A 25358-nucleotide genomic window follows, 5' to 3' on the forward strand; every position below is an offset into this window, starting at 1 on the left:
AAAAAATCAGTTCTTAATTTATGTTTAGAATCAGTCTTTGGTGTTTTTTTACGTTGGTGATCTTTGAAACCAACGCATTTCGGTTGAAAACATTATGTACTTATATGTTACTAGCTTGGGTGCCCAGGGTGTTTGGAGGTGTGTGTTGAGCAAAAATAAATAAATAAAAAGTGGTAGTAGGTAGGCAAACTCGAACCCATACCACGAAGGAAAATTAAAAATGGCGTCTGACTCTCTCTTTGACACGATAAGTTTGGGAAAAGGAGTTAAAAATTTAAAAAAGACAAAATACTGTTAAAAACCCACTGAATATATGTCAGCCTATGCCGCGGTAACATATATTGAGCGAGTTTCTAGCAGTATTTTGTCTAGTTTTTTATTTTTAATTCCTTTTCCCAAACTAACAGTGCCACAGAGAGGTTCGGGCGCCATTTTTAATTTTTCAGTACATCAGTAAACACTATGTTTTTTGGGCTGAATAAACATGTTACATTAAATAAAAGCATTAAAAAATTATCCAGTTAGGTAGAAAAGTAACTTATCTTGCCTTATGTTAACATTTATTTGTTATATATCTTTTTTGACAACTTTTTCGAATCTATGTGTACAGTAATACAAACCCAAATAAGTTAAGATAACAAAATCTTATCCAGATAGGTGGAAAAGCAACTGATCTTGTCTTTGGTAACGTATTATTTGGTGCTAATGCACTTACTGATCCGCGCTATTTTTTAAATCGTATTTCCAAGTTTAATTAAAGTTTTATACGTTTTTTGTTCAATTGTAAGGTTAAGGTATAGAATAGGTACAAAACACCCTCCCTATGTTAAGAATGGCTTTTTAAATAAAAATGTTATTATTTCAGCACGGATCAATAAGTACCGTATATTTGTTTTGTTGTTGTTTTTCCCACTTTTTCGTACCTGTCTATTGTAAAACAAACACAAAGATTAATTTTTTTACAACGTGCCCCCAGCGTATTATAAACATCCCAACCTCCCCATGGCTTTCGGAATAAACACCCCCCAACCTCGAAAGCCGTTTTTAACGTGGGGAGGTTGAGGGTGGATTCTGAAAGCCGTTTTTATCATGGGGTGGTTGGGGGTGTTTATACTACGCCGCTGGGGTAGGTCGTAAAAACATACCATTAATTCCGATAAGAACAGGAGGAATGATTTCGTTTTTGGATTGAAACTGGTATTTTTGTAAAAATCACTCCAGTCTCTAGACCGTTTTACCTCCTACGCATTTTGGACCATTAAAAGCAAACCTGTTATTCAAATCCATCGCTCCAGACTTAGGGTTAATGAAGGACATATTACCTTGACGTCAATCGTTCATTGAGGACTCAAAAATAAATCGTAATTATGCATTTATTGTAGAGCGTGTTGAAATAATATTATTTAGAAAGCTATTTTTAACATGGGGAGAGTGTTTTGTAACTATTCTGTACTTTCATCTAACAATTTAAAAAAGATATCGTAAAACTTGGAAATACTATTTTAAAAAATAATGCGGTACATAAGCATCAAATAAATAAATAAAATTTAGGGTTGTTGTACACAGATTCGAAAAAGTTGTCAAAAAACAAATATATAACAAATAAATATTATCAAAGGCAAGATAAGTTACTTTTCTACCAAACAGGATACATTTTGTGTTTTTATTCAATGTAACATGTTTATTCAGCTCGAAAAAACATACAGTGTTTATCGATGTATTGAAAAATTCAAAATCTCTCTTTAACATAGTAAGTTCGGGAAAAGGTGTTATAAATAATAAACTAGACAAAATACTATTAAAAAAAAACACCGAATATATGTCAACTTATGTCACGGTAACATATATTGAGCGAATTTCTAACAGTATTTTGTCTAGTTTATTATTTATTACACCTTTTCCTGAACTTACCGTGTTAAAGAGAGAGTCGGGCGCCATTTTGAATTTTCCAATACATCGGTAAACACTATGGTTTTCGAGCTGAATAAACATGTTACATTGAATAAAAACACGAAAAATATATCTAGTTAGGTAGAAAAGTAACTTATCTTGCCTTTGATAACATTTATTTGTTATATATTTGTTTTTTGACAACTTTTTCGAATCTATGTGTACAGTAATACAAACCCAAAATTAAAAAAAAAAAATTAAAAACGATTAGAGACGGGAGTGATTCTATAAAATTACCCGGCTGCCATGAGCGTAATCATCGCACGAAAGAGAAAAAAAGTAATTTTATAAATGAAATTGGAGTGATTTTATATAAATAATAAATAACTTACATTGTTTAAGCTTATCTTCAATTTCTTTATGTTCTGTCAATTTCTTTCTGTAATCGGCTAAAGCCTTTTCTCGGGTGCTATCGACAACAACGGACGTCATTTTGTTTTCTGTTTTTTCTATTTTCCGCAAGTCACTACGAACCGGTGTAACTGAAACGACGTCCCCTTTCGTTATTTTTTTTTTTTTTTTAATTAATTTTTTTATTTATTTATTCGTTAACTAAATTGAATTATTGAATTGACTTATATATTTGCTTTTAATTTTTTAATGGATGTAGCCATTCCTTAAAAAGAATTTTCTTTTTTATATTTAAAATTATGATAATAAGCCCGCACTAATAAATGATAGTCCCGCAGACACCATAAAAAAAGGAAGAAAAAATAACTCTAATTAAACAATTTTTTTTTCTGTTTAAAATTAAATTATTAATTTTGTAATTATATCTTTTTGATAAAAAGGAATCTCACTCGATTATTCTGACTTCCTCTTAAAAACTACATCGAAGAAAGACGGTGTACAATGGAAATCTGTCACCCGTGTATTTTAGGTCAACAAAATGAAAAAATGCTTTATGCAAATTTAGGATTGTATTTTTATTATAATTTTTTAATTTTTTAAAACAAATAGTTTATAAAATTGTTTTTACAAAAATAAATACTCAAATATTTTTATGCGTTTTGAAATGAAATAATATTTTAAACAATTAATGTATACTGTTTTTACAAAAATAAATATTTTTTTTAAATTTAATAAAATGAAGATATATTGTTCGAAAAATATCTTTTAATATTGTTTTTTAAAGAATACTTAAAAATACTCTTTGTCTATTATAAATACACAACAGAGAAAATGTTTCTTGATATATTTTTTTTAATTTAAAGTTGTAGCAATATTAATTTCCTTTCTTAACACTGTTGCAGAAGTGTTGCGCGCAAATAAACGAACCTTTCTTCATTTCACTTTTCCTGACGCAGTTTGCAAAGAAATGTGTTTTGTCAGCAACGACACAATTTCAAATATGCCCACACACTTTTCTCAAACAACAAAAGTAAAATGAACATATTTTTGGCGTACATAGTTGAAAGCACCATCACATGACACAAGTAACAAATGATAAAATTAAAAAGATTGTCTTTTTAACGCTTTTCCAAAAAACAAAATATCAGCAGTAGCAATCGTGTTCTGGGGCCCAAAATGTATAAAACAGTCGTCTATGGAGAGATTTCAGCTTTTTCCCCTTTCAGCTCGATTTGACGACACAACAAGAACATGCCAATACCACCAACACCGTCGTACACACGCCACGCGGACACTCAGAAATCACTTGTGCACACATGCATTCTTTCTGCACATCTTCTAAATTAATAACAACGAATCACTTTCTTCTCAAATTACTTTCCTCATGGGACTTCGTCAGATGAACACAAACTTTAAATTAATCTTATTTTCACACAGGACTTTAACCTCCAAAACTCTTTAATTCCACAAAGGATTTTCACCTAACATTTTAATCATAATGACTTCGAAAGAACTTTCACCAGTTGGACCTTTGTGTAATCACATTATTATTTTTTTTTTTTTTTTTGTTAAAAAATAAATGCGGTGCATTCAAATCAGAAGGAGTCGTTTTGTTTCATTCCTTTTTTTTTGGGGGGGGGGCAAAGAAATTTAATTTTACTTAAACTTCTGAACCTCTACAAGGGCGAGAGTATGAAGCCGTCAATCGTCCATACAATTAATTACAATTAATTACAATTAATAAAGTAAACACAAGGCAAAAACATAATGGCAAAGAAGGATTAAACACACAAATGATCGGTTAAAAACACAAATGATCGATTAAAAACACAAATGTTCGGTTAAAAACACAAATGATCGGTTAAAACCACAAATGATCGGTTAAAAACGACGCGCATCGTGTTTTATTTTTACCAAGAAAAAAGGTCAAATATACGGTAATGGATTACAAATCAGCTGAAACAAGAATGGGTGTCTTAAAAGGTCAAGATTTTGGGGGCTTGTGATAGGAATGTAGCAGGAGGTTAGTGGGCACTGGAACAAGTAACCAGACGTCAGTGGCGCTGGGGAGCTGCTGAAGTGAGCTAGAAGCGCTGCAGGAGTAAGCTGGAGTCGCTGGGAGCTGCAGGAAGTACTTGGAGAGCCGCTAGAGTCACTGGAAGCTCCAGGAATAAGCTGGAAAGCCACTGCATGAGTTGCTGGAAGCTGCAGGAGGGAATTGGAGTTATTAGAGAAGTGCTGAAGTGAGCTGGTGTCACTGGAGTCACTAAAGGCTGCGAGGCTTGATCTACTTGACTGGGCACACAAAATCACAGTTAGAAAGGCTTCTTGCTCCTTGCCATTCTGACCATTTCCTATGAAAACTGCTTGTTTTATAGAGAGTTGTTTATGATACAGGCTCTATGACCAGTGATGGTGTTGCTAAACAATGAATGACTATAATTCATTTCACACTGTATTACTTACAGGTAAAAGTGTCTTTGGTGTTTATTTTAATTTAGGTTCTAAATAATAGTGTTTTGCTTTCGCTTAGTTTACAAGTTTTCTGTGCTAGTCTCTCACCTGAATCACCTCGTGCTACATCTACTATTAGCCTTTAACTACATCCACAAGTTTGCCTGCAGATCTCTGTAACAGCATTTCATTGGCTGTCTTGGTGGTCAATCATAACTTCACTGTCAGGGCGTCTACTGTCAATAAGCAAATGCTAAATCTCTCTTGATATGTAGTACCTTCAAATGTCACTGGAGTGCCAGGTTTACTTCTTTCAATACTGCATCCAGTTCTGGCAGGTTGATGTGCTGCATATTATTCACTGAGCACAACCACCTCACATCCCTGATGACTGATCCATCAGCCTCTAGTGCATGCCCAGTAGCAAATGAACATATACCCAAAACTGTAAACTCACTTCCGTTCACATGCTAATCATCTTGTACGAGATCGTCCTGATGTATCCCATTCAGAGTTCTTATCAGCTTATTCCTGAGGGGATGGAGGAGTCATTTGCTTCATCATCCCAGCCAGTGGTAACTTTTTGGCACCATGTTTTATGTATGCTGTAGTTATGCAGAGCCATCTGTAAACAGGAAAATGACCAACCAGTTTTCAGCATACTGAAAAGATCATTTACCATGTCATTACTGGTGGAGATTCTGGAGTATCTACTGCTCATATCCATTCCTCTACCACTGTCGCTGTGAATGCACAATCCAGGCACATGCTCCTTCTTTAAGCTACTCAGGAGATTAACAGGCCAGTCCAAATTTTGACAAATGTTCCTTCACTCGATCTGCAGATGCAAAATGTAAATTGACAAAAATGTTGTCAACGTTCTGTCCCCATCTGGCACCAATTGAAATGAATGGCTCTCGTCTTGGGGAGGCCTCATGTTTTGATAAGCTTCTGGGCTTGACCTTTACTCCTGATCTGAAATGGAACACATACATTAAATCTGTTGCCAAGGCTGCTGGAAAAATGGTAGGATCCTTCTGTTGATCCAGTAGATATCTTAATGCTGATGCAATTCTCTAACTATATAAGAGCCAGGTATGTGCAAGGATGGAATACTGTTGCCACGTTTGGGCAGGAGCTGCTAGAAAGGACTTGTCCTCCCTTGATAGAGTTCAAAATAGACTTTGTAGCCTCGTAGGAGATGTCCTTTTCTCTTTTCTGCAACCTCTATCTCACAGAAGAGATGTTGCGAGTTTGTCTCTGCTTTATCGTTATTTTCATGTCAAGTGCTCGACTGAGCTTCAATCTATGGTCCCCCCTCGCCAAACTTTCACAAGAAACACTCGTCTAGCTGAAAACACTATCAATAATTCCCCCAACACTTTATCTGTGCCTAAACCTAAACATAGATTCCATGAACAAAGCTTCTTTCTTAGAACTGCACGCCTGTGGAACTGTCTTCCGTCCTCCTGCTTTCCAGCTGACTACAATCTGGTTGTCTTCAAGTCCAACGTAAACAAGTTCTTGATGAACTGTTCCGCTTAGTTAACAAATTTACCTAATTTCTATTACTAACAATTACTATACTGTTCAATTGACTACTGTACACTCTTAACCCTTATCCTCGAGTGGTCTCTGGGCCTTGATAAGTGGTGACGCCTATGTAAAAAAAAAAAAAATGTATGATGACATGATTCATTGTACTGGAAAATTATTGCATCTATATGAGATCACATCATCATCATGTTCAAGTGAAATTAAGGCAACACCTTTGCCGCTTCAACATGCTTGAAAGGCTCACAGTGATTTGTGCATCTGAAGACAGGCTTTATTCATCTCAAATATGGCAACATTGGAGGCTTCATGCCACCATTCCCACAACTTCTGTTCACATCTGCATTCGTAATAAAAGCATCAGCAAAGTCATTGAGCTCTCTGTAGTCCCTCACTTTGTTATTGTTTATCTATATTGCCACAATTAATGAAATTAAGGTCTTAACCGGACCTAGTTCTTTTTTTCTGGATATGGCACCAATCATCCATTTTTCAGCCATCCAGTTCTTTTTTGTATTTGACCTGAATATGCTTAGCCACAGAGTACTCCAGTACTCGATTCTTTAGTTGTCCTGGTGTCTGTCCACCAGTTCATTCCATGAGATGGTCCAGTCTTCCTTCTGTTGGTCAAATATGACACTGAAATCTGGCGCATCGATTTTGATCAAAGCACACCTGGATACGTTCTTTATAAGGAAGTGACCCTCATCAGATTTAGTCAGATGTATCCCCCACCAAACGATTTGATTGAAAAATGGGCGATGTCATCGATTTCAATGAAAATAAATTATGTGGAACATTCGTTGACTCTCGTTCAATCCGGGACAACATCAGGTTTCCCTGCTATTATATATATATATATATATATATATATATATATATATATATATATATATATATAGTATTTGATGAGTAAATGGTAAATGGTAAATGGTAAAAAACCTGAACAAAAGTGGTCAATATTACTATAGAGCAAAATATATTTATTGCCATTTTTAATCTGCAAAGTCTGATGAAACTATTGGATCATTAATTCGATTTGGTATTGGAAACATATGTAACTAAGCAGATTAAAAATGGTAATAAAATAAATAAAAGTATGGGTTTGTATTACTGTACACATAGATTCGAAAAAGTTGTCAAAAAACAAATATATAATAAATAAATGTTATCAAAGGTAAGATAAGTTACTTTTCTACCAAACTGGATATATTTTTTGTGTTTTTATTCAATGTAACATGTTTATACAGCTCGAAAAACATGCAGTGTTTACTGATGTATTGGAAAATTGAAAATGGCGCCCGACTATCTCTTTCACACGGTAAGTTCGGGAAAAGGTGTTATAAATAATAAACTAGACAAAATACTATTAAAAACCCACCGAATATATGTCAAGTTATGTCACGGTAACATATATTGAGCAAATTTCTAACAGTATTTTGTCTAGTTTATTATTTATAACACCTTTTCCCGAACTTACAACAACAATAACCAAGATCTCTCCAAGGCTCTCTCCTCAAACCTTTGTCATGTGGTGCAATGGGCTAAAAAGTGGCTCGTGAATTTTAACGCATCCAAAACCAACCTTTTATCTTTTCATCATAAACGCTCTGATCCTCACTTGGCCCCAACTGAGATGAATCGTTCTCATCTAAAAGAGGTTCCCTGAAAATGATTATCCTCTATCTGTGCTTAAACCTAAACAAATTCCATGTACAAAGCTTTTTTCCTAGAATTGCCCGCCTGTGGAACTCTGTTCTGCTGGCCTGCTTTTCAGCTGACTGCAATATGGTTGTCTTCAAGTCCAATGTAAATAAGTTCTTGTTGAACCGTCCTCCTAAATAGTTTATTTCTACCCTATTTCCATCACTAACTATTACTATGCTGTTGTTCTGGTGAGTCCCATTGTAAAAAAAAAAATTTAACTCTCCTAAAACGTTAGAATGGCCTGGAAATGGCATTGTTAAACTTATATGCAAACATGATCTCCCATTGTAAATTCTAAAATAAGTATTTTTATTTCTTTTGTTGTTGTTTTTTGTGTGTTTATTTTTTGCTTTGTTTTGTATTTTAAGGAGATTGTCATTGATTTTTAGGGATGTTTTTCACGCTAGTTTTGGGGGTCTACTTTAGGGTGTTTGATAAGGAGAGATGAGATGTATTTTGGGATGAGCCGAATTCATACAAATATTTTCAGTGAAAAGGTTTTCAGGGTTTAAAATCAAATGTGAGAAAAATGAGAGACATTGTTGTACGGTAAACAAAACAAAACACTGAATTCAGAAGGCATATATTCACAAAGAGATATTTTATATGTGTTTAAAATGGAAGGTTTTAAGCAATAGAAAAACATAGAATTTCCGTGAATATTTTTAGAGTTCTCATAAAAACAAGGGGGTTCATTAGCTGGGACATTAGAAGAAGTCTGGATCGATTAAGAGCTGTGAGTTCAGGTATCATAAAAAAGAGTGAATAATTTGAATGTCTCTTGTTGCTAGGATTCCGAGAAGATGGAAATAACAAAGTCCTTGTTATTAAGGTTTGCTGTTGTCGGTGGGTGAATGGCTTTTCTTTTTTTTTTTTTTTTTACAAGGGTGTCACCACTTATCAAGGCCCAGAGGCCACTCGAGGATAAGGGTTAATAGGTATACATTAGTCATTGTGATTTTAGCATAGTAAACAGTGGGAATTTTGAAACTTGGATTACTTAGGGGGACGATTCAATTAGAACTTGTTCACATTGGACTTTTTCTTTTTTTTTTTTTCATAGGTATCAACTCAGTATCAAGGCTAAGAGGCCACTCAAGGATAAGGGTTAAAGAGTGTACAGTAGAAATTGGAAAATATAATAATCATTAGTAATGAAAATTTGTTAAATTTGATAACTTATATGGAACGGCTCATCAAGAACTATTTACGTTAGACTTGAAGACAACCATATTGTAGTCAGCCGGAAAGCAGGAAAACGTAAGACAATTCCACAGGCGTGCAGTTCTAATAAAAAAGCTTTGTTCATGGAATCTACGTTTAGGTTTAGGCACAGATAAAGAGTGGGGGGAATTATTGATAGTGTTTACAGCTAGACGAGTGTTTCTTGTGAAAGTTTGGCGAGGGTGGACCATAGATTGAAGCTCAGTTGAACACTCTCCATGAAAATAACGATACATCAGAGACAAACTCGCAACATCTCTTCTGTGAGATAGAGGTTGCAAGGAGGAGAAAAGGACATCTCCTACGAGGCTACGAAGTCTATTTTGAACTCTATCAAGGCAGGCTAAGTCCTTTCTAGCAGTTCCTGCCCAGATGTGGCAACAGTATTCCATCCTTGGACGTACCTGGCTCTTATATATATTCTGCTACTATGAGAAAGAAAGAGCAAAGATGTTCGAGTTAGCTGCTGCTGCTGCTGTTAGAGAAAGAGTAGTCCATATAAGTCATTGCATTTGTCTCTGCTACTGCTGCTGTTTAGCTACTCTTTATATATTGCATGCACAGACGTAGTTGTAGATAGATTTCTCAGGTTCAAGAGGAAACTTTTGCTGCCAGATATACCATAAAGTTATGGTTAGCCTTGCCGTAGAGATGGCCATTTCCTTGATTCTGTATTTGTTTTATTCCCATTTAAACCTGGTGGTTGGTGTTTCTGTGAATGAATTTAGACTAAGTTCGTCACTCGTAGTCCTTTTATAAATATTTTTATCACATCTTTTCGTATCTCATCTGTGAAAATCTCCCGGCATAGCTAATTCCTTGAGCAATGTGTTTTGCCTAATAATTGTTTGCTATAATGATCGTAGTGGCAGAGTGGGTACAAAATGCATCATTTCTGACAACTTAATGTGTCATTAACAGTCAATCGAATGCTGTAGTAAAGCACAGGTCAGCGCAATTCTCACGTAAGTATCAAGACTGTCATATCAGTGACTACTCCGGATGTTTGAGTGTCTTCGATCCTGTTGATGAAATCTGTGTTTTGTTTATATATCATTATAGGCTCAATCCAGATCTTATATTTCACATGTACATAATTCATTGAAAGTTATAAGGGATTAATGTTCATTTGATTTCGTATTATAATTGGAGTTTAGTGAAAAAGATTGGAAACTATAGAATAAGAGAGAACGAAATAGAGTTTCATTCTATATTAATAAACAACTTTATTTGTTATCTTCATTAGTAGCATTAGTAGAAGAGGGACGTATTAGTATGAGAGTTCAGCGTTCGTGCGTGCTTGTATTTATAGTAGTCGTGAAAAGAGTTCCTGATGTGGAGACGAAGATCAGGCTTGTTGAAGGAGAAAGAAGGGCCAAAGTCTTCAGTGTGTCTATGCATATAGGAGCATGCATCCGCTAGTAGAGACGGGACAAAGGGTGGGTGTGTCGGTGTATTGATGACAGTAGTCCTGTAACATGATGATTTATGTTCATTTGGGTACCGCATGTGGAAATAAATGTGAGTTTTAAGAGAGCTATTGTTAGCTTGTACTCATGTTTGACTGGGGGCCGAAGCCCCAGGAAAAGTCTGCTGCCAGCTGGAGCCAGTGAGAAAGAGGGTTAAGGGTTTCAGATTTCGCCTTTCATGTACCCAGTCACGTGATTGAGAGCTGGCTTATGATTGGACAAGCCAGGGAGAAAATGGATTTCAAATCTCGGGCTGCGAGAATTAGCTCCTGTCTACAATTGTAGCGAGTTTCGGTTGCTGCAAATATATCAATGAATAAAATTTATACAGATTTGCAGACGATAATGTGATGAGTTGTGTGTGTCTGTGTGTGTCTCTGTGTGTCTGTGTTTGCTAATGTTTGTGTGTGTGTGGGGGGGGGATAGATGTTGCAAAGATGGGCGACCACAGTGGGGCGCACAAAAACACCAATCTGCAGACTCGGGTCAACTGGGTTCCACTAGTTTATTGAAGAAAAATCTGGCTTTTAAAGGGTTTACGTAGCTCCCAGAAAGACCATTTCAAATAAATTGAGAAAGTTTTCTGATTGGTTCCAAACATAATTATTTGTTTTTATTTAGGATGCGCAGACTATATGCGTACAAATGCGTTTATGTATTTTGATTTTATATGTCAATGTGAAAAAATCAACTAGTTTTTTTTTCTTTTTTTTTTCGTGTTTTTCAATGTGTTTGCATGCAATTGCCTAAAAAGTAGTACCTCATTTTATTTATTTATTTTGTTTCGTTTTTCTTCATTTTTAGCAAGTTGTTCATTGTGATTGCATGTAATCGCCTAAAAAGTAGAATCTTATTTTTGGAGAAGTGATTTAGCAGAGGGTGATAATATGTCATTGTGCTCTTTGTTTTTTGTTGTTGTTTTTTTGTACTTTATTCGTTTTTATTTTTATTTGTTTTATTTTTGTTTTTATTTTTTATTTGCATGTTTTTCTGGGCAAATAAGTGTAATAAATAACACCTAGTCCGGGATTGTAATACAAAGAAGAGGTTTCAATTTAATTTTAATAGGAACATTAAAAAAAAAAAAAACAATTTATAATCTAAGCGAACGTTAAGTCAATTTCGCCCGTCTGTTTGCCGTGTGACGCAACTAAACAATTTTGCCAGTTCGTTTCGTTTCTCTTGCACAATCCTCGTTCCGGTTTTTATATTTACCGAACTGCGCAGAGGCGAATGAAAATTACAATGGCCGCCGACGAGGATGCGAATTCGCATATTAATATCCTAAACCTCCCAAAAGAAGTCTTCATCAAAATTCTTTCTTATGTACGCTTTAAAGAAGTCAGCGAAATTCGACTGGTTCGTATGAATTCATTTTCATTGTTTTTATTTTGATGCAGAAAAACGAAATCACATATTTATAACATATTATATATATATATATATATATAACGCATATTTAGTATTGTTTATTTTAATATTTTGACATTTTTAATAAGTAGTTTTTGTGCATCTCTGTTTACCGCGTTATTCTTTAAATAGTATTTCAAGTTAAATTCAATTTTTACGACATATTTGTTTATTAAATCGTTAGGTGAAAGTACAGAATAGTTCCAAAACACCCTACCTTCCCTGTGTTAAGAATGGGTTTCCAAACAAGAACGTTATTTCAGCTCGTTTACATATATGTACCAGTTTGTACCACTACCAGTCCCAGGAATTGTTATATTTGTTCCACAATCAAGCAATTTTAAGTTTCCAAATAACTGATTACATCCACATAATCTAAAAACTATTTGCATAAAAAAATATTAATTCCCTTTCTTACTCTCTTTGTTTATTAATTATGTCAATGTCTTTTTATTGTTTGTTATTTTGCTGTATTCCTTTAAAAAAAATAAAGCTTAAAGATTTTGAAATATATTTTGGTACTCATGCAGAGAGTGATCCGTGCTGAAATAATAACGTTATTATTTAAAAAGCCATTCTTAACATGGGGAGGGTGTTTTGTATCTATTCTGTACTTAAACCTTACAAGTGAAAAAAAAAAACATATCATAAAACTTTAATTAAACTTGGAAATACGATTTCAAAAATAGCGCGGATCAGTAAGTGCATTTAGCACCAATATATTTTTAAAAAGGTACGGTAAGTCTGTGGAGCAGTGGAGCAAGCACTGGAGTTGGAGCAGTGAGTGGAGCACAATAAAAAAAGTAATGTTATTTTATTTAACTTTTTTTCTTTCTTTTTTTTCAAAAGAAAAATATGCTTGTACAGTTCAGCCCCCATGGCTGCAGGCTGTTTATATTGGCTCGCCGAGCCAGCCACGTACAATCGAAAAGTGACCGTACAAAATGAAATCGGGGTTCCCGAAACGTAAAAAAAAAATTTAAAAAAAAAAAAAAAAAAAAAAAAAAAAAAAACACTTACATTGTACTTTATTTATGGGCAAACCAAAAGACTCCCTGACTCAATCTGGAGCAGCAGCACACGTTTTCACTCATCTCGTCATTAGATAAACACGATATCAGGTAAAATTCGGTGGCCATTTTGTTTTGTTTCAGTTTTTTTTTTTTCGCATAATGTTGATATTTTTGAACGTGCTTTACTCAATTTTAGATGCATAATACTAAAGGGATTTTTAATGGAAACGACGTTACCCGGGATTAAATGAGGATCAATGAATGTTCCAGACTTCCAACACTTTTATTTTCATTGAAATCACCCAGCTTTCAATCAAATCGGTTGTCTGCTCTAGTCGGAAACCCACTTCACATACCTCTCCGCTATAACTTAGTTCATAATACACTATGGTCTATGTTGCACTGTAGAGAATCTACAGTTGATTTTATAAAATTATATATGACTTGAATTAAGGTTTAAAGTGCAAAAGTCAAGTATCATGGTTCAATTGTGAACCATTTCAAACGTGCCTTTGTCTTATCAAAGAATCTAATGTTGATTTGGTATTTCTACACTTATGTTACCATGCTGAAATAACATTATTTAGAATAGAAAGCCATTCTTAACATGAAGAGGGAAGGGTGTTTTGTAATTATTCTGTACTTTCACCTAACAATTTAATGAAAAAAGATATGGTAAAACCTGAATTTATTGTGAAGATATTATTTTTAAAAAAACTAGTACAGTAACATAAGTCTCGTTGATATTATGTCGTAACCCTTTCGGTTTTGTAGTGATAAAACGTCTCAAATGCACTGTGTGTGTAAGGGTCTTATTTTTGATTATCGATTTTTGATATTTATTTTAGGTATTTCGACACAAAACCTATCTAAGAACACTCCCAGACACATAAAGTACGTTTGTGTGAAATTTTTTGTAAAAAAAATCGGCCTAGCCGTTTCAGAGTCCATAAGGAATGAACTCGTACACTGACACACACAAAGTCCCATTTATATATACATGTTCTTGCTTTCTTCCATGACGGCCATCTTTATATTTTGTTTTCATTATTAGGAGTCTCACCACGTATTAAGGGCCACTCGAGGATAAGGGTTAATGAATGTAAGGTGGTAGTGTAGCAATCGTTAATGGTGTAAATTGGGTAGAATCTGATTATTTATGAGGACGGCTCAACAAGAACTTGTTTACATTGGACTTGAAGGCTACTATGTTGTATTCAACTGGGAAGCAGGACAGCGGAACAGTGTTCCACAGGCGAGCAGTTCTGGGAAGGAAGCTTTGTTCATGAAATCAGCATTTATGTTCAGGCACTGATAGAGTGGGAGAAATCGTTTATAGTGGTTGTTGATAGTCGAGTGATTTTTTTTTTTTTTTTTTTTGTGAAAGTTTGACAAGGGGAAGAATAGATTACCTGAAGTATTAAAAAGAAAATTACAAAACAATTTTGCGTGTCTGTGCATGTTTTCTCTTCTGAATATGAGAATGAAATTAATAATTTTATTTGCTAATAATCGTTAAAAATGCAACGAATCTTACTAAAAATAATTTAATTACAAAATTTGGTCCATCAGAATATATTTCACAGGGTTCTACGGACAAATTTATCTTTAGTTGACCTTTGACAAGTAAATATTTTCATTTACTAGCTAAATAAAAAAGTTATTAGCCAAACCCACATGATTTTTAGAATATGACATCTTTGTTCTATGACAAGTACGTACATCATAAACATTTTTTTTTAAGTGTAATTATAAATATACACAGAATTTTATGTTCATACTTGAACGTATAAACATTCGAATTTCCTCAGATGTTTTTTAAACAGCCATTGTTTAAAAAAATTATATTGTTTTGTTAAACCTTTTATTGTTTAAATAATTTGACTTTGCTTGTTTTATTTAAAAAATATGTTGAAAAGATATTTTTCACTCGGTAGTGAGCTTTGCAGTGTCAGTGAAGGAAATACAATCGCCAAAAGATAAGTGTTTCATTATTTCTAGTCACCACTTTGAAAAATCACTTGCAAATGTGACTGTCTCATTCGCAAAGTACAGCCCTGTTTAAGTTTCTTAATAAAGAAGTCAGCCATTTTAATTTTTTGTTTATAGTTAAAAAAAAAAAAAAAAAAAAAAAAAATGACATTTTGTTACCCTTCAAATTTTGAAAGGAATTAGGAAGCCTTTAAATTCATTTGGATCTTCCGAACTTCTAAAACCAAACTGCGCCAATTCGTTAATTCATACGCATCAATTCCAAGATCCACACATTGTTTTTTTTGTTTTTTTACATTGTAGTCACCACTTATCAAGGCCTGGAGGCCACTCAGGGATAAGGGTTATTGCGTGTACAGTAATCAATGGGATAATATCATAGTAATCGTTAGTAATGAAGATTTGATAAAGTGTCTTATTTAAGGGGGCGGTTTATCAGGAATTTGTTTATGTTGGACTTGAAGACATTCAAGTTGTAGTTAGGTGGGAAACAGGCAAACGGAAGAGAGTTCCACAGGCCTGCACTTCTAAGAAAGAAGCTTTGTTCATGGAATCTACATTTTGATTTAGGCACAGATAAAGAATGGGGAAAATTATTGACAGTGATTTCAGCTAGACTGGTGTTTTTCATGAATGATTGACGAGGGGGGGGGCAGAGATTGGAGCTCAGACGAGCACTTGCCATGGAAATAACGATAAAACAAAAACAGTCTTGCGACATCTCTTCTGTGGGAAAGAGGTTGCAGGGAAGAGAACAGGGCATTTCCCACTAAGCCACAAAGTCTATTTTGTAGTCTGTCATGGCAGGATAGGCTGTTTTTAGCAGTTCCTGCCCAGATGTGGCAGCGGTACTCCATCCTTGGATGTACTTGGCTTTTATATAGATAGAGAATTGCATCAGCAGTGAGATATCTTCTGAAGCGGTAGAAGGATCCTAACCATTTTTCCAGCGACCTTGGCAACAGACCTGATGTATGTGTTCCATTTCAGGTCAGGAGTAAAGGTCAATCCCAGAAGCTTATCAAAACATGGAGCCTCCCCTAGACGAGAGCCATCCATTTCAATTGATGCCAGATGGGGATCAGATTGTTGATGATGTAAAGATAGGAGCTTGGTTTTAGATGCATTAAAAGTAACCAGCCACCTCTTCCCCGACTGTACCACGTGCTCGAGATCAGAGGAGAGAGAATCAGAGAGAACTTTGTCATTTACGGCCTTTGATGTGTTGCCATAAATGGTTGTCATCAGCATAGATGTCAATGAATGATTTAAGTATTTGTTTTGGGAGATCATTGATGTAGATCAGGAAGAGAGTTAGGCTCAGGATGAACCCCTGAGGGACTCCAGCATTAATACTGTGGGCCTCTGATTTCTGCCAATCAACCATTACTCTTATGAACCTATCAGAGAGAAATGATTTAATAATTGAGAAAACATTTCCTGTGATACCGTAGCTGGAAATGTTGTGAAGTAGGCCCTTATGCCATACCTTATCGAATGCCTTTGATATGTCAAGAGCAATTGCCCTAGAAAGGCAGCCTTTGTCGAGAGATTCACTGATCCTATGAGATATAATTGTTAGCACATCTGTAGATCTGACAGAATGGAAACCATATTGCATGTCACTAGGAAGGTTATTTCTGCTGAGGTGGTTGACTACTTTATTTAATATGGATTCCACAAAAGATTATTTCTCCTTTAAAAAAAAATAAATAAAAACCAAATAACCAGATATGAATACATATCATACGAGACACTTTCACCAAGAACATTCATATTCCTTAATTTTGGAACATAAAAGAAACATCAAAACATTTTATATTTTATATTGGAGTCAGAATAAATAAATATGTTTTGTACAGTTATGTGTCGTATTTCATTACAAAACAAACCTGAGGTAAAACCTGCATATAACCACATAAACTGACATCATATTAGTTTATGTGCTTATATGCGGGTCCATTTTGTAATGAAATATTATGGAATTAAACTGTATCCTATATCGCCTGCCTTGATAGAGTTCAAAATAGACTTCGTAGCCTCGTAGGAGATGTCCTTTTCTCTTCCCTGCAACCTCTATCTCACAGAAGAGATGTTGCGAGTTTGTCTCTGATGTATCGTTATTTTCATGGAAAGTGTTTGACCGAGCTTCAATCTATGGTCCCCCCTCGCCAAACTTTCACAAGAAACACTCGTCTAGCTGTAAACACTATCAATAATTCCCCCCACTCTTTATCTGTGCCTAAACCTAAACGTAGATTCCATGAACAGAGCTTCTTTCTTAGAACTGCACGCCTGTGGAATTGTCTTCCGTTTTCCTGCTTTCCGGCTGACTACAATATGGTTGTCGTCTAACGTAAATAAGTTCTTGATGAGCCATTCCATATAAGTTATCAAATTTACTGAATTTTCATTACTAATGATTACTATATTTTCCAATTTCTACTGTACACTCTTTAACCCTTATCCTTGAGTGGCCTCTTAGCCTTGATAATGTAAGTCCTGTGTGTAAAAAAAAAAAAAAAAAAAAAAAGTTAACTTTTCTTCCCATTATCTTTCTCTCTTCTGCTTTTAACTCCTTGCACCCAGCTCTTTGCCAATTGAGCTTAGGTTAACTGTTGACTCCCTGTGTTATTTCTATGCTAATACAGCAAAGCTGAGTGATTCTTCCGGTAACAAGGAGACCGTCGAGTTTGTCCAATTACCAGGGGTCCCCCTCTTAGATTGTTTTCTTGCAAAAAAAAAAACAATGTTTTCGCATGGCACTTTGCGACTTTGGAAGAGTTATGTAATCTGGCCTGCAAACATGTGGCATGCAGATCCACTGGTGCGTAGATATGTCCTAGTGCTCATGAACCGACCCCCATCCATGGCAGATAACTCCATTGCCTTGTGGACGCCTTGGGAAAGACAAAGGCCAAGAGAGTAAACCAGACGTAAATCCGGTTTGGAGTCCCGATAGGAGAATCGTGAAACTCTGCAACACCTTTCCGGTAACTCCTGTTTCAACACCTTCCATAGCTTTATGTAACCTGCCCAGAATATACCGACAATAATGCTGCGCCTATTCTGCATAAATGCGGAAATATTCCTATAAATACATTTTGGCTTAGTCTTATTGCCCAGTTTAAGTTAAAAAAAAAAAATGTGAGGAATCAGAAGAATTATGTATCGTTAGCTACTATACTGAGATGTAGTGTAATGGATTGGGGCCCTGTGATGGCTGGCGAGTATGTTAGTTTGATTAAATATGCAGTTTGCATTTTAAGCGTAAAGGTGTTAGAATAACAAATATTTGACAATAATGGAGTTTATAAACAAATAATAACTGGGCTGAATTAAAAGAATACAAACAATAACAGTCAGAGGACATTAACAAACATTGGCCTTATTTTTTAAAAATGTCAAAGATGACACAATTGTAATTCCGGGAGAAGTCAAAACGTTGTAAAACAAAGGAAGCAGCTTATGATATAGTTATGAAAATCGGCGAGTTAAGATTAGTCAGTCAATAATGTAATCAAATCAATTGGAGTATGTTTAATTGGATCCTCAAAGACTTAGAAAGATTGTAAAATAAAGACACTTAGAACTGGAATAAGGATATCTTGTATTAATTCACATGTTTCTCAATTTCAGAGACATTTATTCCAGTGTCGCTTTGATCCCAAAATGAACCAAGAAAATAATACCTCAGAGGAATCAAGTGTTGCTTCAGCTTCCATTTTTTTGTTTCAGGTTTTCAATTTTGGCTCATTTCATTTTCCGTTTCGAATCACAGCGTTTCACATTTTATATCAAGTCATAAGCCCAAAAACTTATTTATTACCTTATGTTTAGATATTTAAAGTGTGTAATTTTTCAATACAAAATGTGTATTCCTCAATAGGTTTTAACTCAAAGATTCTCCATATAATAATGTTTAAAAAAAATTTTTTTAATGGCTACGCAGAATTTTTTTCTTGCAATAAAGTCACGCCGTTATTTGGTGACTTTTTTGCATTTAGACCACCAACTTGGATGGATTCAATAAATAATAATCTATATCTATAAATATAAAAGCAAAAATGTATGTTTGTTCGCTTTTTCTGTATGTCTACAAAAGGCTTTTTTCAGAGAAGCGGTCGCTCGCTTCACAACTTTTTAAAGCTTTTTATATCACATATAAATCATAATATCTCAGTTAACAACGAAGCTCGCCTGTCTATTTAATTTGCTCGATTTCGGGAAGATAAATATTCAACATTTGTCGCTAGCCACATGTGGGTTAGTCTTTTTCCTATAACATCTTGGGGAAAATAAAAATCCCGCAGTCAAACTTGACCTCATTAACTCATTAAAACGGGCACCTGCCAAATCCAAGTAATTAAATAAATTCAAACTGGTTTCCGTTAGCATCTCGCGGTGGGGCAATGGTTAACATTGCACTTTTTTTTTTTTTTTTTTTTTTCACACTTTAATTTACAACTTTGTCTCAACGGTTCGGGTTCGATCCTTATACTTACTTTTTTTTTTTTTACCCCCCCCCCACCACCACCACCAGAGTTTCCACACACACCTCCAAACACCCAGGCAACGCCGGGTACCCCTCGCTAGTATATATATAAAAGGCAAAATGTGTGTGCACATTTTTTGTATGTCCAGCAACCCCTCCCCCTCCCAACATGAAAAATAAATAACCTTGTTTCACTTTGCCCCCATGGGTAAACAAATGAATACAACGACTAATCTCTCCCTTCTTTTTGACGAGGAGAAAATAAGAATTCCTGACCTAATAGCTCTCGTACTGTCTGACAAGCTTCAGCCCCTGTCGCATCATCGCAATGTTGCATCACTGTGCTTGTTTTACAATTCGTTCCACAGAATGTGCTCCAATGAACTTACTGCACTTGTTTCGACTCCCCTATGTAAATACGTCTGACTTACATGACTAACAGCAAAATTCCCCCTCTTCACTGTAGAGGTATCTAGATGCTAGAAGATCTACTTTAATAGCTTCTTTTCTTAGACCACTTCCTTTTGAAACTCACTTTGTTTTCCAGATAGCACCAACAGGGAGGTGATGCTGGTCTAGTGGTTAACGGTGCAGACTGACAACCCAAGTGTGCCAAGTTCGAACCCAGTTCGTTCCACAGAAACGCTTTCACTTTAGAATGTTGGCAACCTTCACGTCGTACCTCCCACAAGTACCCGATATCCTCCCAGAAAGAATTCTTAATAGAAAGATATCAAGGAAACGAATGCCAAACCATCATGCAGAAATTTAAATGTGATGTGAACAAACATTTTGCTGCCTGATTCCCACCCAGGTTGCCTCTTATAAATCTGGGCTCTACCACAGTAACTCTTTACACCTCAATGGCCATATGCTGCGGTTGGGCTTTCTCTTAACAAGGCATGAAGCCACTTGATGTAAGGAGCTAAAAACAAAAACAAAAGATGATTATCACAAAGACAAGAGATGCCTATTGACCTTAGTCTTGAAACAGGCCAAAGTAGGAGGAAAACAGTCCGCGGAATGAGAGTTCTATAAGCCTGCAGTTAATGGAAAGAAGTTACTGGAATAGGAAACTGTATCATAATGAGGTATCAAAAAAATGGATTGGTGAAGACCACTAGACCAAAGCTGGAACAAAGGAAGCAGAGAATGGATCAGACAATTTTGATGATCACATACCATAATAGTATTTTTCTAGATGAATATAAGTAATGAACGCCAGTTATTATGTAAGGTTTTTAAAAAAAATTTTATTTTTTTTATTTCTCAGGTGTGTCAAGCATTTAACAGAGGAGCGCAAGCCGTCCTTAACCAGGGCTTTGCAAGAGTTGACAAATATCATGCATTGGTGCAAAGGCAGATTAAAGGACAGCTACCGCGTCGGGAATCGGAACGACGCAATCATCATTTAGCCAGACATGTCGATATATTATCGGCAATTGAGACTCGCTTATCATTACTCGGAATGACTTACCTCCGTTACATTGAAATGGGTCTTTGTTGTTTTATTCCAGGAAAGGTAAGTTTTTTTTTTTCTTTTTGCTTTAATTTAATCTTCAACACGATTTATAATTAAGAAAGTGATACAAAATGTTTTGCTAAAATTGGTATAATTTGAAAAAAAAAATACTAAACTGAGATTAAGATTTGTGATAATAACTGATAATTTTTTCTTTTAACTTGCCCTAAGCTATGTTTATCTTCTGTTCTTTCTCCACTAGAATCTTCCGACCACCTCGTTGTCTCAGTTAAGATAAAAACAAAATGTAATAAGACTTCGACATACCTCTCCATCGTACAGTATGTCGATACTCTATGGCTGACTGGGATAGCTTTCGTACATTTATATCAGATTTACCTCTGCGTTCCATGTTTGAAAGGAATGTGGCCTCTATGGTATCAGACCTGACAGAATGGTTAATTGTACGCATAGACTGCTTCATACCCACCTCCCAAAATTCCAGCAAAACCTAACAGCCAGTCGTAGTTCTCTCCAAAATGTGCTGCTACCATTGCGCACAGAAATCACTTTTTCCGTTGCTTCAAACATAATTGATGTACTGAAGCTAAAGGCTGTCTGAGACGAGGTCCTGGATATGACCTAAAACTATATCCGATGGTGAGGCCCTAGCTTGCGGGCCTTGGGGAGTGTGGAGCCACCCTTTAATTGCCATTGCTCCCAGGTCCACTCTGACCCGGAGTGGTAGTACCTGTTAGGGTCCCAACTATGAGTTAAATAGAATCTGACTTTTAAAAAAAAAAAAATATACTCCATTAAAAATCGTTCCTCAAAATAACTAGATTCGGCATTAAATAACCTGAAAAAGGTTGATATGCCGTAAAACAAAAACAACCAACCAATCCTGAGACGAAATGCATCTAACATTGATGCTTTTTGTTTTTCTACTTCCTTTTGCAAAACTTAATTATGTTCTGCAAAAACAAAAACAACAACAACCCACTTTTTCCTTCTTCCCATTTCCCCTTTCTCTTTCTATCTCCCCCACTTCCTGACTGGTTTCCTAACTTAAAATGTACAAAACATTAATACTGTAAGCCTTTTCCCTCTCCCATTGCAAAATTCATTCATGTTCTGCAGTGCAGGGAACAAAAACGATAAAATCAACTATAAAACAACCAAACTAAACACTACAAACTATCGATTGAAAATACAAAGAGCTTGTAGAATAAAAATCTTCTACAAAATAACTGGATGCAACATGAATACTATTTCCAAAATAATTTGATTCAGCATTAAATAACTTGAAAAGGCTTGATATTCTGTAAAACAAAACAACCAACCAAACCTGAGACTAAAGCTGCCTTCAGGGCTGCCAGCAACTACTATAAAAGAGTAATAAAGAACGCGAGATAGTTATATGCTCAGTCCGTTAAGTCCAAAATCGCTGAGCAGCAGTGTGATTCCCACCAGTTTTGGCAAATAGCAAATAGAATCCTGAACGTGTGCTCTATCCCAACTATCATCAACGGACCTGAGGTATTCTTGTCAGCATTGGACAAAGCTAAACTCTTTGCTAAGAACTTTGCAGCTAATTTTATCCTATATGATCAGAGTTGCCCCCCCCATATTTCCTCCTGTGTCTGAAAACACGCTATGCGACATACAAATATCTGTGTATGATGTTGCTAAGCTAATCAAAAACCTTGATTCCAGTAAAGCAACTGGCCCAGACAACATTCCTATGATAGTGTTCAAAAAACTTCAACCAGAACTAGCTCCCATGCTTACAAAGCTGTTTAAGCATTGTCTTAAGGAGAATTGCTTTCCAACACCCTGGAAAATCTCATCAGTATGTCCTGTATTTAAAAATTCTGGTGATTGGTCATCTTCCTCTCAATACAGAACAATCAGTTTCCTGTGCGTCATGAGTAAGTTGCTGGACTCTGTGTTAAATAGAGTAGTAGTCAACCACCTCAGCAAAAATAACTTTCTCAGTGACATACAACATGGTTTCCGGTCTGCTAGATTTACAGCAGATGTGCTTACAGTTATATCTCATAGGATTAGTGAATCTCTTTCGAGAGGCTTCCTTTCTAGGGTAATTGCTCTTGACATATCAAAGGGCATAAAGGTCTACTCCACAAAATCTCCAGCTACAGTATAGCTGGAAATGTCTTGATTATCAAATCATTTCTCTCTGATGGGTTCATGAGAGTAGTGATTCCCTGTCTGGAATCAATTGAAATGAATGGCTCTCAGGGAGGCTCCATGTTTTGACCTTTACTCCTGATCTGAAATGGAACACGTACATCAAATCCGTTGCCAATGCTGCTGAGAAAATGGTGGGATCATTCTACCACTCCAGTAGATATCTCACTGCTGATGCAATTTTCTACCTGTATAAAAGCGAAGTACATCCAAGGATGGAGTATTGTTGCCACATCTGGGCAGGAGTTGCTAGAAGCACCTTATCCTGCCTTGACAGAGTTCCAAATAAACTTTGTCGCTTAGTGGAGAGTGCCCTTTTCTCTTCCCTGCAACCTCTTTCCCACAGAAGAGACGTTGCAAGCCTGTCTCTGCTCTATTGTTATTTTTATGGCAAATGTTCATCTGAGCAATCTATGGTTCCCCCTGGCCTGACTTTCATGAAAAACACCCGTCTAGCTGAAAACACTATCAATAATTTCGCCCACACTTTATCTGTACCTAAACGTAGATTCCATGAACAAAGCTTCTTTCTTAGAACTGTACGCTTGTGGAAGTCTGTTCTGTTTTTCTGCTTTTCAACTGACTACAATATGGTTGGCTTCAAGTCTAATGTGAACAAATTCTTGATGAGCCGTCCCCTCAAGTAATCCAATTTACCAAATTCCCACTACTAACGATTACTACAACATTTTCCCATTGACTACTGTACACTCATTAACCCTTATCCTTGCATGGCCTCCGGGCCTTGATAAGTGGTAATTCATTTATTTTTTTTTTTTTTTTAAACTGGGGGGGGGGGGTCATTCCAGACAAGGCATAAAGCCATCTGATGTAAAGAGCTAAAAAAAAAAAAACTACTTCAAGATCAAAATTTGCAAACCATAAGTGTTAAGGAATAGATTCTGACTCAGAAACCAGCAATTCTTCCCTCTTTGTCAGAAACATCACTCCTGGAATGTGAGAACTAAAGGACCAAAGAAGGGAAACTGGAATTACACAGTTGCCGAAAATAAATCCAAGATCCACTTTCTTCTCTCTTTAAATTATAACGTTTAGCTTATTTGATCATTACCAAATTCCTGTCCTATGAAACTTGAGATCACCTGAAGATATGTACTCGGGTCTGAAATTATGGTATGTTTTTTACTTTAATTGCAACTCAACATTCAGTGTTAAATTGGCGACCTTTGAGTTTTTGGGTATGCTGAAAATGAATATCAAATTTAAATTTGGCACAGATAAGTAGTTTTTCTGAATATTAAGATATTTATTATACAATGTAATCCATTGTTTTCATTGGTGGCCATATTTTTTTCCCAACTGAAAAGTACTAATGTTACAAAACACCCCTCCCCATGTTAAGAATGGCAACGGCCACTGAAATTCATCAAGAAATACATCGAAAAAAAATGTCTTAATATCCAGAAAACTACTTGTTTGCCCCAAATTTGAATGTGATATTTCTTTTTAGCAGACTTGAAAATCTTTAAAAGTCAATTTAAACATGAGTGTTGAGTTGCAGTAAAAGTAAAAATTTACCAAGATTGCTATGCACTTTTTTCCGAAGAAAGTACCAACAAGAAGTGAGTTTCATAAATGTACAGGAAACTATGAGTGCAACTCTTACTTACCTCAAAACACCCACGTGTCTGCGGATTCTGTAGGGTTAGGCTGCTGAGCACAACCACCTCACATCCCTGATGACTGATCCATCAGCCTCTAGTGCATGCCCAGTAGCAAATGAACATATACCCAAAACTGTAAACTCACTTCCGTTCACATGCTAATCATCTTGTACGAGATCGTCCTGATGTATCCCATTCAGAGTTCTTATCAGCTTATTCCTGAGGGGATGGAGGAGTCATTTGCTTCGTCATCCCAGCCAGTGGTAACTTTTTGGCACCATGTTTTATGTATGCTGTAGTTATGCAGAGCCATCTGTAAACAGGAAAATGACCAACCAGTTTTCAGCATACTGAAAAGATCATTTACCATGTCATTACTGGTGGAGATTCTGGAGTATCTACTGCTCATATCCATTCCTCTACCACTGTCGCTGTGAATGC

The 25358-nt window shown here is 35.8% G+C and overlaps 2 protein-coding genes across 2 annotated transcripts in view; one reads left to right on the top strand and one right to left on the bottom strand.

The window, feature by feature from the left end:
- Window positions 1-2614, bottom strand: part of LOC145256501 (26S proteasome regulatory subunit 10B) — a 34154-nt gene extending 31540 nt beyond the window's left edge. Inside the window, exon 1 of the mRNA XM_080115466.1 lies at window positions 2283-2614. Coding sequence (XP_079971592.1) covers window positions 2283-2382 — 100 coding nt within the window. The 5' untranslated portion in view covers window positions 2383-2614. The remainder of the gene's footprint in view (window positions 1-2282) is intronic.
- Window positions 2615-11617: 9003 nt separating this feature from the next.
- The window catches only part of LOC145256503 (uncharacterized), a 50371-nt gene continuing 36630 nt past the window's right edge, over window positions 11618-25358 (top strand). The window contains exons 1-2 of the mRNA XM_080115467.1: window positions 11618-12068; window positions 20893-21141. Of these exons, the coding sequence (XP_079971593.1) occupies window positions 11943-12068; window positions 20893-21141 (375 nt within the window). The 5' untranslated portion in view covers window positions 11618-11942. The remainder of the gene's footprint in view (window positions 12069-20892; window positions 21142-25358) is intronic.

Source organism: Euprymna scolopes, chromosome 32 (assembly GCF_053919585.1).
Source record: "Euprymna scolopes isolate OS-2025 chromosome 32, ASM5391958v1, whole genome shotgun sequence".
NCBI lineage: Eukaryota > Metazoa > Mollusca > Cephalopoda > Sepiida > Sepiolidae > Euprymna > Euprymna scolopes.